Consider the following 15850-nt stretch of genomic DNA (forward strand, 5'->3'; position numbering starts at 1 on the left):
GAGGCCTTACCAATATCTAGGAGAATTATTTCCTATGTCTGGCAAACAGCACTCCTGTTTATGCATTCCACAGGGGTGTTCGCGCTTTTTTTTTTGTTACAACTTTTTTGCCTGGTGTTGTTTCACCCCAACCCTTAGATTTCCTTCTGAAAGCCCTTAGGAATTGCACCAGATTAAGGATGGAGCTGATCCCCCAGCTAGGACTGAAGTGCTGAACTCTGGCTCCAACTCCTGCTTCCAGACCAAGCTTCAGGCTTTTCTCTGCAACATCCAGTAGCCAGGATCCTTGGAGACGAGTGACAAGAAAACAAACACTGCACAGACCTGCAGCCTCTTTTCTGGTAAGAAAAGCCTTCTCCAGATATAAGGCCCCGATTGACACCTGGGTAGCAGAGGTAGGCAAGCATCTGTTCAGCCCTGCCTCACTGGAGCTGCCTGCAACACTGAGCAGCAGCCACGGGTGCAGCTGAAAGAGGGTTGGAAGTTACCACGAGCGTCCCAGGAGCTGCGGAGTCAAGCGTTTGCTTTGTGTCCTAGCCCTGGGCAGGAACAGGGGAGAGCGCCAGCTTCTGAAACAAGCCAGGCCCAGCACTCTGCAAGGGAACTCGGAACAGCTGGCAGCGTCAGACAGAGTGTAATGTTAGATCTGGCTCGGACTCGCCTCCTGAGACCGAAGACCGCGAGAGCTAGAGAACACAGCAACACCGCCTTCCAGCTGTGGGAACCAAAGCAGCAAAAACACAAGGCGAGACATCAGGAAACAGCCCTCGCCTTGGGGTCCTCAGTCCAAGGAGGGACGGACCGTAGTATCTAATGAAACTACACTTCTGTGGGACATGGACAAAGATGATTTTACACAAGAATGTCACTGATCTCAGTGTAAAAAGTCATCTTTACAGCGGTTCTAATTTGTGCTGTTTCCCGTAATCCCTGGAAACGTAACCCAGAGCTCTCATCTTTGCAGAAAGCCTAAAAGCTGACCGATACCTGCTGCTGCTATCAGCGCGGCAGTCCAAAAAGCCACTCCAATACCTGTGTTGTCCGTAGGGCACCGCTCCAAAGACTTGCTCTGAGAGGATGACATGGTCTTGTTTCCTTGCTTTCCTGGCATTGTTCAGAAAAACATCTCTCTATTCCTCCTACATGGCAGCTGTTCTTTCCAGGTAGGGGAAGAGCCATCTCTGCAGCTCTTGCTCCTGAAATACCCTCCCAATGCACTTCTTGTTATCTCTAAACTTTTTATGTTCCTCAAGAAGAATCTCATTCCCTCCCTGTGGGGGAATTTTCTCATCACTTCCCCCCCCTCGTAAGTCTTAAATTAGAAGGCAAAACATGTAAGCCAGACCAGGAGACCAGCAAGCCTCTAGAGCTGTGCAGAACCCTGTTAATTTACTTGAACTAATTAGGAGATCTGTTGATATAAAAAGCTGCCGTGCCTTTACTCTGCAAATACTTGTGTTCTCTTCCTGAGTTTAAGGTTATGCTGAACCCATAAACATATAAGAAGCTTCATGTGCCAAGTGCTTCCGTGATTAACACTGTGATGATGATTTAAAAAAAAAAAATGCTTAAAGTATTTGTTTGAGTCTTGTCAGGCACTCGTGGGATTGAACCTTGACATCTTGGTTCCAGGAAAACATTTCAGCAGATCACAAGTAGCTTCTGTCACAGACAGGCTTCCCACACGTTATTCCCAAATCTCAACCGCTCCCAGATTTAGCATCCCCTCAGAAACATCAGCTCTATGAGTGGAAATAATGAGGTGCAGAGAAGTGAACAGACTTGTGATTTTTATAGCAAACAACAGATTTCAGGTTTGCTTAACAGCAAGGCGGTGCTCGACCCCTGCCGTGCTTACCTGAGCAATTTAGATGGAGGGCTGCTGCGATCCAAGTCCTGACCTGACTCTGCTTTAGTTTCAGGGGTGCCCGTCGGTCACAAGAGCCAACATGAACGTGGGAACGGCACACAGTGAGGTGAATCCCAACACCCGCGTCATGAACAGCCGGGGTATCTGGTTGTCCTACATCCTTGGAATCGGCCTGCTGCACGTCGTACTCCTGAGCATCCCCTTCTTCAGCGTCCCTGTGGTCTGGACTCTTACCAACATCATTCACAACATGGTAAGGGAACAGTGTGGCTGGCTTGGCTTCCCGGGGCACGGAGAGGTAATCTCTCAGCACTAGCTGTTCTTTTGAGAGCAGTCTAGTAAGATTCTTGTTGAAACAATTCCTTTCTCTGTATTTCCAAAGACACAGGGTAAGTTACTCAACCTCCACCCCTCAGACTGCACCTTTGCCTCTGGTCATATATTTAAATCCAGCCTAGGTACTGATGAGACAGCAAATATCTGGTGAGGCTGCTCAGAGGGGACAGTGAACTCATTTGCCTGCAGGGTAAGTCCCTTCGTCATGTCCCCTTTAACAGAGGCATAGCTGTGACAGGCCACGGAAGATGGCAGGACAGCTTTCACTTCGGTCAATACAATCTGAACTGGCCTCAGAGTTAAAACAAGACTAAAACCCAGCCTTTGTTCTGCTTAAAGTAAAAGATTAGCCCAGGAACAGATTCTCCTCTTCTAAGGATCAGGTACGCAAATGAACAGGTGTCAGAGTGCTGCGCTAGGGGTGCGCAGGTAAGCGCAGCAAACCTCAACAGACGCATTCTGGGGACGCAGGGCACCTGGGTTCCCTGCGATGCCAGATGCTGCTGTGTTTAACTGCTCACTTCCGTGCCTCCGCCGTCCCACTGCGCAGGCCTTGGCGTGCTCGGGTCCTGCAGCCAAGGAGCAGACCTCTCATCAGCCGCTCATCCTCAGGCACAGGGGACAAAATGCTTCAGAGATGCAGCAATTGATTTTGTATCCTTTATTTTAAATAACATCTCAGCCTGAGAATATTCCGGAGACAAAAATGACACCCTTACTGGGGACGCTCATGCTAACGTTATTCACATCTCTAGCAGGGGAAAAAAAAAAACAAAACAACACAAACACACATAAAAAGACCCACAAAACCACCAACTAGAGCTGCTTGGAGCTCAGTTCACAAGCTGCCTGCTTTTCACCCAGCTCCTTCCCCTTCTCTGGCAGCTTAAACAATTAGGTCTGGGGAACAGAAAGGAGTTTAAAGGCCAGCAATGGCTATACTTAAAGACACACGATCTAGCCAGACACTTGCTGTTTATCTGTGACCTGTGCTCCACTTCCAGAGGTTAACTCGTAATCAGAGTGGTAACAGACCCTCGCTGCCCACAGCTCTACCGGCAGCTCTTTTAGAAAGCATTTAGCATCGCTGTTGCACAGTAGAGCGAGTCCGGGCTAATCTCCTGATCCCAGAGATCCGAGCGCTGCAATCTTGCAACCACATCCTTGGCTGAACGAGAGGCCTCACGTGTAACAGCCAAGCCTGAGCTAGCCCTGGCCAGCAGCCTTCCTCCCTAGCTCACCGCTTCGTCAGGCGCTGCGAGTTTGAGCGTGTTTTCCAGCCGCGACGATGCACCCCTCTAGTGGAACAGCGCGCTGCTGCAAGCTCCCACAACTCTGCTGTTCTTGCTGAAGCTGAACATTTATGGTGGCGGGGGGCAAAGAGCTCTGTGCGCTTCACACTGCCTTTGTATTTGCTACAGAGTATGTACATCTTCCTACATACCGTGAAAGGAACTCCTTTTGAGACTCCGGACCAGGGGAAGGCTCGGCTGCTCACGCACTGGGAGCAGATGGACTACGGCGTGCAGTTCACGGCATCGCGCAAGTTCCTGACCATCATGCCCATTGTCCTGTGAGTACTTCGGGGCAGCTGAGCTGCCTCGTGTGCCTGTCCCAATCACCGCTTCTGCTGCCCACGCTGTCGTGGGAAACAAAACCATGAAGTGCTATAATTCAGTTTTCCCCCGTCTCTCTCTCTCTGTTCCTCTCCTTTCCAGGTATTTTCTAACCAGCTTTTACACCAAGTATGACCGGATACACTTCGTAATCAACACCATCTCCCTTATGAGCGTCCTGATCCCCAAACTGCCTCAGTTTCATGGAGTCCGGATCTTTGGGATCAACAAGTACTGAACTGCGTGGCTGGAGCAAACAGAAGAGGAGCAGGGCAGAGGGGGGAAGTTCCTTCTCTCTAGTCCTGTTTCTTCACCCCCACACACGCTGGGATACAATTTCACAGCAGCTGTTTAAATGCAGTATCCAATAGACATATACCGCATGCTGGATCCTCATGCCCAATAAATCTAAACAAGCTCCAGAGTAGAGTTTAGTGCAGAGCAGGATGCATGACACTGGATTTCTTTTATTCCAGTGTCATAAATAGGTGCAGATACACTGAGACTTCAAGGTACAACGAGGATGGATTCTGGGGAGATTTTAATCTACCCCAGATGTTGAATGAAGAGAATAGGGATGAGGGGAAAAGCTTTTAGTGCTGGTACTATTGCTGTGGTAAATGCACTTTAAAATATATTTCCCTTTCTGAAGCTAAGTGCTTTAAGCGATACGTGGGGCAAATTCAAAGGGATACAGGCAGACTTCCCCAATACTTGACTGTTTCAGGGTCTGCGTTCCACTTTTGTGCGGGGCAGTGGGAGGGGGAAGAGAGTGACAGATTTTTATTTGCAGTCTTTTACACCACTGAGAAGGGAAGTTCTTTTACCAAGAACAGTACAGGAAGGAACGACCTGCAATTTGACAAAGCTTTCAGTTTTCTACGGTACCATTCATGTGGTTCAGGGAAAAGGGTCCCAAATCATACTTGTTATTTTCAGCTTATACCAGAATCTGTCTGGGTAACTCTGCCCCCCACCCTAAACTGCTAATTTTTAAGTGCACTCTGAGCACTCAGGCAGTACCGCATTTGGATTAAGGGCTGGGGTGCAGGTCATTCCAAGGATTGACAACAACAAATGCCACTGAGCTACTTGGTACACGGAGACTGCACAAGCATGGGAGAAGCTGAAGACTGATAGGTATAGGACAAACGACACAGAGGTGGCTGCTTGCTATAGGCGGTTAGTGACTATAATTGGAATTTTTCTCCTCAGCCCAGCTCCTTCGTCACTTAAGTCCGTGTACATGTTACTGGGATTTGCCAGTTCTCCAGTTAACCACGGACTTAACTCAGTGTCGGTCTCAAGGCAAGCGAGTGTTTGATTTCTGGCTTACCTGGAAGCCTGTCCCTCAGCTCCACGCACAAGCGCTGCGGCAGCATCCCCTGAGCCCTTGGGTGATCACTGGCAAGGGTGAGGGACCTGCAGGACAGCAATACTAATGAGCAGCACCAGCAGCAGACTGAATTGACCAATAGAAGGATGCAATGGGTCATTGATAATAGATTTTTTAGTATAGGAACAAAATTGAGCCTTTTCCCCCCATAAAATTAGCACCTAAATAAAGTAGGTTTGCAGGTTTAGATTTCCTGGCTGAGATAGCTTTCTAGTGTTCAGAATAATTGGTTTTTCTTTTGGGTTGTGTGCCAGTTAAAATGTGTTTTTCCTCATGCTTCTCCTGTAAACTCATGAAAGCCTGTATTTCTGTTGTCTTAGTGCTTATATTGTTTCACACTTTTGACAATGGTATAAACATTTTAAATATGCTATTTTTGTTCCTGCATTAGCCAATTCTAGCTTTAGGGGTCATAGTGGATATTGTTGAGTTGTTTGATGGTCTGCGCATAGGACACGGATAGGGGAACTTCAGGTTTGCATGTAAGATCTAGTACTACTCCATGCATAATTTTAGGCAAGCCGCTTTAACTTCTCTATCTCAGACTTACTACCGGACTGCTGCAGAGAAGGGAAAAACATTTTGTGTATCTCAGAAGGCTGCTGGAATGCATAGAGAGTATGTTTGAAAAGTGAAAATATTTTAAGTGAAAAGGAAGTTTTCAAGAAGGTAGAAGGAGAAGAGAGCCTGGCTTGTTACCCGAGTGCTGTTCTTCAGCGAGGGAGTTTGACAGATGTGCAATTTACTTGATGGGGAGGTTAAACCTTTTAACCACCATGACATAAGGACTGCTGTTTTAGTTAAGGTACTATATACCCTAAAGCTAATACACTCTTTAAGCTACTGGACAATGACTTTGGAAAAAAATACTGTTTTCAATATAGAGATATTTCATCAATCAGCTAAGTACCTTTGAAATGACTAAGAAATCAAAGAGTATCAATGCCCAGCATGCTTCTGGAAAGGCCTCTACCCTCAGAGGTGTAGCATCCATCCTTAGCAGGATGGCTAAGGCTGCATCTGTAATGCAGACTGTACATTGCTTAACAGATATGTCTGCCCGCAGACACAACTTACATGCCAATGGTAAATCTCCAGAGGAAGGAAAACTTACTTATTTTGCTAGAAAAGGGGGGGGGAGAAATCAACTTTTTTTGCAACAGAAACAGTCTCTGCTTAAAAACTTCACTCCTAGATAGACAGACATATGCTGATTATTTCTAAGTATATGCACATTACACAAAGTCAAAGCAGTTTTGATACCTTTAGCATAAGTATAAATTGAAGGTAGGGGTCAGCTTTTCTCGATGAGGTACAGGACTTCACACAGTTTCCTTGAAGGCCTTGGCATTACAACAGCTGAGGGTTTGAACATGTTATTTGTGCTGTTAACTGACAGTACGGACATCCAATTCTGTTTTGTTAAATTAAAGATCAACCGTAAAACAGAGTAGAATTATAAACTTCTCAAAAAGGCCGTTTTTAAAGCCTAAAGACTGAAACTTCTTGTTAGGCAAAGCCTTAATTATAATAGAAAGCTTTTCTGATTTATCCGTTTCACAGAAATGATTAAAATAGCCATTACACAGATACATGTTACATGGCAAATGACGTTCTTTACAACACAGGGAGAGCATTTTTGCCACAGAATAGCTGGCTCATACAGTTAATCCAGTCAAGGGAAACGTAAATGAAAACAGGAGAAATATGGAAAAAAGTGAGAGTGAAGAAAGATTTCATGTTAATAATGTGGTGTGTTAAGTATCTATGCAAGATTAATTATTACTTGAACAATTATACATCTGATAGTATCTTCCTTAAGATCCCATCTTAAGGGTAGGTATCAGAATTAATAAAAAAAAAAACCATAAGTTAACTGTAATTAAACCAGAGTCACAACTGCTACTTGTTAGGTGTACCTGAGGTAATTTTAAGTGAAAGAGTTTTGGGTACTGCTGGTCGAGCCACCCTCCTATGCCAGTTGCATGGCTCCTTCCTGTCGGTGTCACAGGAGCTCACGGTTCCCAACTAAGTTTCCACGTGGAAATCACCACTGCAGTGGTGCAGAAGTAACGGACACAGTGCTGGGTCTCCTGGAACTCTGTATTGAAACCACTTATAGTTTATTTGCATTTGTTAAATTCATGTAGAAGTGAGTTCAGCACTTGAAGGCTGATCTTGCATACACACACAAGTTAAAGAGCATAGTCAAAACACTAAAACTCTCATGGGATAACTAATTTCTGAGAGAAGGGAGATCAGGACAGCGTGGGCAGGATGAGGGACTTTCAGGTGTGTACTTGCAGCCAATGTAGCAGTGATCCAAGGGCAAAGCCTACCTTTTGCGAGGAGAAACAGAACGTGAGTGCAAAGACTGTCCATTCATTCTTTTAGACTGCAGAATTTTCTCCAAGTACCTGCGCGAAGGAGATAGTTGATTGTTACTGATTTTAAATATGATTTTGATCACATCACACTCGACAGATTTTCCTCTCAAACTTGTACTGGTTTCCTGTAGAGCGACTAGAGCAAACATCCACTGGAGAATTAAAGGTGGGCTCCATCCTGTGACTGAGAAACAATTACTGGGTAAGCAGCTACTTAAAATACTTTTGTTGTTTGTTCTGCAATGAATGCCAAAGGAGAAAAGCCTGTGAAAACCACTGCTTGAACCACTCACAGCCGTCCCTCTGCTGTAAGCCACTGTCAAATTCAGGCATGTAGTCGCACAGCATGGCAGTCACTGTACCAGGAAAGTCAGAAAACAATCGAGTGCTAACAGCTTCTGCGTTAGGGATCCTGACTTGTGGTTCATTTAACGTAGCTAACAGGATGTCGTACAGTCCAGCCCTTTACAGGAAAAAGCCTTGATAAGAGGAAAAAGCCTTGGGGAAAAAAAAAAAACAACAACAAAAAAACCAGAAAAGCCTGAGATCTGAGGCTACTTAATTCCCGAGTACTTTTTTTTTTTTTTAATCGTTTAAGTTTTTGTTTGTTTTAATAGAAGCATGGTACTGGCCCTTGAAAAGGGGACAGCAGCTGGTTACCATTGTTAGTTCATTAATATTTCTCACTGGGACTTACATTGCTTTATCATTGCCTAGAATAGCTTTTAAGCATGCAGGTGTTTGTCTATACATACCCTCCTTGGATCAGTTTAAGTGAGCTAAATTAGTTGAGGTTTTTTAAAAGGAACATTCTGACATTGTACAAAGTTTTAGTTTCTTCTATTTTTATTTCCAGTAGCCCTTTTTTGCTGTGTATACAGAAGTCTCATGTAGAGAACTTTCTAAAATAAAGTGTGAATATTTTTATTACTCCTTTGTACAGCATTCAAAGAGAAACTAATAAAGTGAGTATTCATGTAAAAACTTGTGTTCGATTCCTTGACTTTTCACATGGACAGGTTTTGCTTTTAAACAAGCATGGCAAATGAACACTATAGGGCAATTCCAAGCCCACCAAGCAATCGACTGCAGTAAAGCAAGGAGCTTGCAGCCCACTGCACGGATCCCTTAGCAGGGTACCGCAGCAGCGAGTCGCTCAAACCCTCTGCTACTAACAGCAAGCCATCGAGCATGGAAATGGGTGTGCATCACTGGTCAATGTAAGTTAAGTATCTCCAGTAACATAATATTGTCCCCTTGTCTACACCACACCTAATTAGCTAGCTCTCTCTCAGGTTTAGTGAAATCCTCCTAGACCAGAACACATTATTCCTCATCCTAACAGATCACAAGTATAAATGAAAACCAGAACCACACTAGAAATTAAACAAATCTTACAGGAACCTGTTATACCTCTGTAGGACAAGTTCCAGTTACGCACAGCCACGGTAACAGATCACAACAGGCTAACTCGAGTCAACGACCAAAACTTTCTGGAGGAAGAATTATGCAAGCTACAGGCTTTTTGCACCAAAGTTCAGCAGATGCTTCCGGACCTCTGACGAGAAAGGCAAGGAGAGAACATTTCCCCAGCCCTGCTGCTTTAAAGAGGCCATTTCACTTCGGAAGCACAGCGGACTGCCCTGCACATCGCCCACCGACAGTAGATGAGAAGCCCTTCGCTCCACAAACAGGCAAGTACATTTTTAGAGCTTTCAGTATGGAAAAGGGGTGGAGCAAACTGTCTGTTAAGAAGACATAAACACTAAACAAGAACACATGATGCCTCCGAAGGGAACGAGTCCTGTCAGTACTACTAAAATGATCCCACACTAAGCATACAAGACTATTCCCCCCTCCCCAGCTCCATCGCGTACAACACACCATCCTTTGTGATGTGAGAGTCTTCTGCTTTCTGGAAGACTCGGACTAAGTCAATCTCTTTTTTTTCAGACCCCTGTCGGACATTACAGAGACGGAAGATAACCCCCCCCACCCGCTCATCCAAACTGTAAACGGGGACCAGCTTCTCTTCTCTAACAAGACTTTATCAAGTAGGGTGCAGAAGAGGGGAAAGACCGGCACGCTGTTGTTCTTCTCAGTAAGTACAAGAAGTTTTTTCATTTGTAGATCAAAGTTGTTCTTCATCAAATCTTGCGTACGCCATCTGAAGCAAGAAGCAAAACTGAAAGTTTGGAGTAAAAAGAAGCCACAACAGGATTTTGCTTCTGCCTCTCAAACACCCAACTCTGCTCTGGGGGGGATACAGGCAGAGCACCAGGGCATACCCAAGTAGCTGTGCTGGGATGATTTTTTTATGTTTTGGGGGAGATCTGCCATAGAACAAGCTCTCCTACTTCCCCCCCTCAACCCACTATTCATGTTGCAGCACTTTCACTTCCTTGCAGTAAGACTTTGACAAAATCACTTTCCTAATGCTCTGTTTTGAAACAATGCCAAACCATTCCTGTCTGCCAGGCAACAGGATGCACGGGGAAAACACAGAAGCAGTAAAAAACAGCAAGAAATTGCTCAAGCTCTTTTCTTTTTAAACTTATGTCAGGGCAACACATTTAATTAAAGATTAAAGCATTTAGGACCATGATAGGTCCTAGGTTAAGGAGCAATGCCTAGTCCAGCAATGAAAATTACTACGGTGTCTACTGGTATATGCAACAAAATATCTTAATTGAAAGAACGGAAACAGACTCCAGTGCTGAAGAAAGTGCCCGCTGCGTTCCCAGTCCGCACGATGACTGGGAGTTCATCAGCAAAGGGGGATCAGTCTAAACAAGCCTCATTAGCAAGGCACAGCTCTTGCTCCTACCTCTCCAAATGCTTCCCTATGAACAAGCCCGTGAAAGTTGTGTCCTTGTACTAACGTGGGCTTTTTTGAGTTATTAATAATGAAAGAACTTTTCAAAATTGGTAAAGTAACGTATTTTGTTGCAACCTTCTGCCCGTATTTCAGGTAATTTTGCTTAACTTGTCTTGTCTCTTTCCTAAGGCACAAGTACACTTGGCTTTGGTTCAAAAAATTCATCCAGCTGCAGCAGAATGTTTAAAAAAGTCACCAAATCTGTACTAAATCAAACGGGTGAAGCAAGAGGCCTTGTCCCAGTTCACAGCATCTTTGACCATGAACGTTTCAGACCCCTCTGTCTAGTGAGAAGAAAAAGAAAAGCCATATTCCACCCATCTCCCAGCTACAGACAGACATGTTTCAAACTCAATGATGTGCTGCTGCCTGGAGAAGACGCTGAAAGCACAGGTAAAGCCCACATTTATCCATCTTAAGTTCACAATTTTCATAGACAAAACATTTGGATCATTTGTGGCTGAACTCTACCACGTTCCACCTTTCTTGTGTGCACATGTCTGTGCAATCATGGTTAAGCTAATGCATCGAATTATTTCAGAGTCCCTCTTTCCCAACGGAGATGGTCAAGATTCAACGCAATTTACAGTCCAAGCAAGCACCAGGGACAGAATTGATGGGAGTCTAAGCCTTCCTATCATCTCTACAAGCGTAGATGTGAAAGGAGCTGCCTCCTTGTTCAAAGGGTGGTCCATCAAGCTGGAGAAGGACCTTGTACCAGCAAAAGCACTTGAGGCACTGCGTAACAAAAGGTATGGCAGACACAAAGGAAGCACACGCCCTCCTCTACCCCGTGCCAGGTCACGCAATGGTTTTTCAACAGCCAAACACCAAGATTAAGACCCGAGAGCACACATTCTCCTTAACTACGCATACTTCTGGAGGACAGGAAAGAGAGGCGATAAAGATTCCTCACACAGCCTCGTAATGCTTACAGATTTCTTTGTAATTCAGGAAGTGGGAACACCTCAACAGGGAGTCAAGCCATCTTTTCTCATGGTTTGTACCTGGAGAGGAGCATATAGGTCAGGACAGATCACCTGTACGACCTGCCAGCCCACTGCCTCGCTGCCCTGGTCCCCCCTCAGACGTAGAAGGGGAATGCATTGAGGACAGCAAGAGTTGCAGCCCATTTTCTGCCACCTTTTTCCCCCAGACGCCCCCGGACACTGTGGTATTTACAGCTACTCACCTAACGTGAGAAAGAACACAAGCACAGGGCTTCTGCATCCAAGTAGACTACAGTATTTTTCTCATAACTCACAGAAAAACAGCCAGGATATTGCATCCTTTTTCTCTTTTAGAAAAATTAATATGGATCACTCCTTCATTCAACAACTAAAGAAAACAGAACAAAATTTATACGTGGTTCTTGAAACAATAAAAGCCTCAGAGGAGACCAGCTATGAGGAATCCACCGAGGTGGAGGGGAGCTTCATGACCCAGTTTTACGCCAAGTTCTACGCAAAGGTTTGATTTCTCTTCAGGCTCAGGAGTCAGTCCTTCCCAAACATCTGCATGCCACCCAGGCCTAATAACAGACTTTTTTTAAGTTTCTTTTTTTTCCATTGACCAGGGCATCAGAGAGAACAAACAAAGCATAACTATACCCAAGGACTGCACCCTGGCCTTCCGGGCACTCCAACTGTGCATTACAGATGGATCATGGTGTAAGTAACTTCCAGAAACTACCAACACCTCTGTTCAGGAAACAGCGCAGAAGAGCAAAAACATTCTCTGAAGTATCATTCAGCCTCACAGCCACCCTTAGCTCCTTTCATTCATTAGGACATGAACACAATATGAGTGACAGAAACCACCTGGGAAAAGGCTGTACGTAGCACATAAAAGAGCTACTTGGGAAAGAGATGCAGTTTCGGGGGCACAGGGGGTGGTAAGGAAACAAGAGGGGGATACTGGAAGTCTCAGCTCTAAATCTCAGGAACTGCAGAGCTTCTGCTGAAAAATGGCACAGAGAACAGAGTTTGTTTTGTTTTCTTTTCCTACTCAGGAGAAAAGAGCCAGGCAGAAAAGAATGTGGCTGACCCTTCAGTGGGAAGACTGGCGTAAGAGACACTTACGCTGGATAGGTAGAGAAAGAAAGGACCGAGATCCACAAAACCTGCTGCAGGATTTTAGAGACTGCATTTGGCTTTCTTACCCTATGCTCTGTGCTTCCCACACCTGCGTGGGCCTTGTTGAGAATAGGTTGCCATTTTAAGTTACTTGTATTTTAACGCACTTATTGGCCAATACAGACCCTAACATAAGGCAAGTGAGAGTAGGGAATGAGGTCTGGGAATAACGAGGTTTAAACATCAGGTAGAAGACAGATGCACTGGAGAAGAGGGAAACACCACTCTGACTTACAACTAGCACGTGAGATTTCAGACCTGGGATATCAATATCTTCAGACTTACAAGCAACCACCTTGGTAAAAAAAAAAACAAACAACCAGCTTCCAGTATTTTTCTAAATCAGCAATGTCCTTTTTATCCTGTTGCAGATCTTGACTATTTCCCAGAAGTACATGAATTACTGTTGGCATCTGATGGTAAGCAATGCATTTTACTGCTTCTGCTTGCACTACTTTTAATCCCCTTGGGTAAGACGGAATCTCTCAGGATAAACACAATCCACCAAAAGAGATGAGTTTACTGTAGAGTTCTGCCCGTTACCTGAGACATGACAACTGTCCAACTCAAAATTGCATATTGCTTTAAAAAATATTCATAGAAATGTTTCAAATTCTAAGTTTAGGTGTGCCGGTGACCGTCTTGTGGGATTGCCTAGTTTAGAAGTGACATACTTGGACTCCTTCTGGTTTTCAGGTTTCTCATCAGGAAAGTTACGAACATTGGAGGAAGAAGTTAAAAATAGTTGTCAAATTCTCTCCGAGTTGTCTTCTGATCTGTTCGTTGTATTTTTAAAAGCCATCAAAGCTGTGATGAGAGACAGGAACCTCTTTCAAGAGCTGAGCCAGAAAGTAAGCAAAGTTCTTCTTCTTGCCAAGATTTATAAATACAGAGACATCCATGATCACACCTCTTGCCCCAGAAGCCATCTCTCCCGTGCCACAACTATCAATCCAAACATCCCTCACTTGGCACATCTGTCTGGTCTCTGGCACCATACAGAGCAAGAAGGTGCTCAGGACAGAGTCAGCTGCTCAAATATATCCTGAATATAACCTAGCAGATTTATCCGAAGGTATCAAACCATTTACATCTCATATTCTGTCTTTAACTGGAGCCAGCGCAAATGCTAAAGCCTCAATTGCAGCATCATACGTAGCTTAGGGAGGGCAGACACACACGACACGACTGTTCACATGCTTCTGTAGTTAGACTGTGAGAGACTATCAGCAGGCTGGCCTCTTAAATCCTGACATTTCTTTTTCTTACCCCCCTAGATGGAAGCAGTTCTTGATGAACCTGATATTTGGGAGCTGAAAACAGACACTCCAGACTTAGAAGATCTGTTGATCAGCTTACACAATTTTTCAAGAGATCATCTCCTTCAGCTGGCAGAAGCAATCACCTACATTCTTGATGCTTTAGATGGTAAGGCTTTCTGGCCATTTTAATAGAAAAATCCAGTAGCACCAGAATATATTAAGAGCATTCCTACTGACAAGACTAGTAGAATTTAGAAAGCTTACAGAGCGTGAGAGACTTGCGGAGGATTTATGTAAAGTAATTTCTTAGTGGTTTATGCTGAGAGCACAGACCTGTCCGCAGCAGCTGCTGTTCAGCAACAGTTGCAGAGTCACAGAGCAGAGATTCCCTGCAAGAGAGTTGATGGTTACCCTTCGCATCTCACCAGCTGTCTCTCAAACATTGGTGGTGGGTTTTTGGTACAAACCTGTTTTAATTCTGCAGAGCTAACGGAGGATCAGCTGCTGCTATTGCTAGAGTCCTTGGAAGACAAGATTGTGTCCCAACAGCTTAAGCTGGTGAGAAAATAAACATCACATTTGGCTCAAAATGAAGGGGTGGCGGGGTGTTATTTTAAGTAAAGCAATATTTAGATGACGATATAGGTAGCAGTATCACAACTTAAGGTAATCCTGAGAAGAAGGGAAGGAATAATTGCTTCAAACTTGGCAAGGATCGAAATACTCACTTTGAGAGAAATCACCCCAAGACACAAAGACCTAACAACTGTTTTGCTGATAATAAACACTAAATTGGACACAGCTAACTACCATTTTTCTTGAAATGGTAGTCAGAATCTTCTAGCTTCTTGGGCTCCAGATTTAAAAAAAACAACACACTACAATTTTAATTATTGGACATAACTAATTCTCAAGAAAGTGGGAACTGCATACATGAGCATGACAGTCTTTCAGGGTGAAAAGTCCCATGTGTGGATTATGTAGCACACCTGTGAGACAGTAAAGCACTCCACAAGTTAAAAAGATCATTTACTTAATGACTTCTACAGATGGGAGTATTAAAATACTGATTTTACTTTTCTTGTTGTTGCTGCAAAGGTTGAGAACATCTTGGAACACGACATAGAACACAGGAAGGAGCATTTCAGCGTGGATGCCAGCTTATTCTCCTTCTCACAAGAAAAGGAACAAGAATTAACCACTGCAATGGTTGAGATGAGCGGAGTGAAGCTCCAGGAAGATGGAACTGCTGTCTGTACAGAAGCAGCCACCACAACCGTAGCAGCCCTGTATGTGTCTCTGTACATCCTCAATCTTCTGAGTAACTCAGATTAGGTTACACATGTCCTCCCATTAGGGATGATTTAAAGGTAATCAGTTGACAATGTATTTGAAAGTCTCTTACTGCGAGCCACTTTCTCTCTCAAAATCTCATCCCTGCGTAGGTGAGGCACTACTTATTAATGCTTCTGCTGCTTTAAAATGAGTGGGAAAAGCAGACTTAAAGCAAGAAAACTCCTTACGGAAGCCAGATACCAAAATTGATTTTACTTCCCCCTCACGTGAAAGCAAGAGTGCCAACTGAAAAATCCACTAGCCCAAATAATCACAAGCCTGTCAGCTGCACTCTATGTGACCCCAGTTTTCCTAAAAAATGCTAGCACACAGTGGTTCATGCAATCAATAAGGCACAAAGGAATACATCAGCAATAATTCACTTACCCTGGTCACACTTGTGATTCATGTGTGACTCAGTAAGCTGCTAAATGTTAAAAAGCTGTGGGATCTCAGAGCATTTTAATGATGCACACCTGGTCAAACAGCACCTCCATCACATGATTATACACCCCATCAGCATCAGCAAGGAATAAACTACAACATTTTGCAACAATCTTATAAGTGCTTTGATTACTGCTTTATAAATAAAAAGAACAATTTCTTACTGAATAACTGGTCATTCTTAAAGGCAA

The 15850-nt window shown here is 44.2% G+C and overlaps 2 protein-coding genes across 2 annotated transcripts; both read left to right on the top strand.

The window, feature by feature from the left end:
* The first annotated feature begins 1949 nt into the window (after window positions 1-1949).
* LOC104165691 (ORM1-like protein 3) lies at window positions 1950-4060 on the top strand. The gene is made up of 3 exons (XM_009705390.1): window positions 1950-2123; window positions 3628-3779; window positions 3925-4060. The coding sequence occupies exons 1-3, from the start codon at window positions 1950-1952 to the stop codon at window positions 4058-4060; spliced, it is 462 nt and encodes a 153-aa protein (XP_009703692.1).
* Window positions 4061-10662: 6602 nt separating this feature from the next.
* Window positions 10663-15215, top strand: LOC104165692 (gasdermin-A-like). Its single transcript, XM_009705391.1, has 9 exons — window positions 10663-10876; window positions 11025-11235; window positions 11788-11953; window positions 12060-12153; window positions 12990-13037; window positions 13315-13469; window positions 13896-14046; window positions 14365-14438; window positions 14979-15215. The coding sequence occupies exons 1-9, from the start codon at window positions 10663-10665 to the stop codon at window positions 15213-15215; spliced, it is 1350 nt and encodes a 449-aa protein (XP_009703693.1).
* Window positions 15216-15850: the final 635 nt, after the last annotated feature.

This window comes from Cariama cristata, unplaced genomic scaffold (genome assembly GCF_000690535.1).
Source record: "Cariama cristata isolate BGI_N322 unplaced genomic scaffold, ASM69053v1 scaffold36308, whole genome shotgun sequence".
In the NCBI taxonomy this organism is placed as follows: domain Eukaryota; kingdom Metazoa; phylum Chordata; class Aves; order Cariamiformes; family Cariamidae; genus Cariama; species Cariama cristata.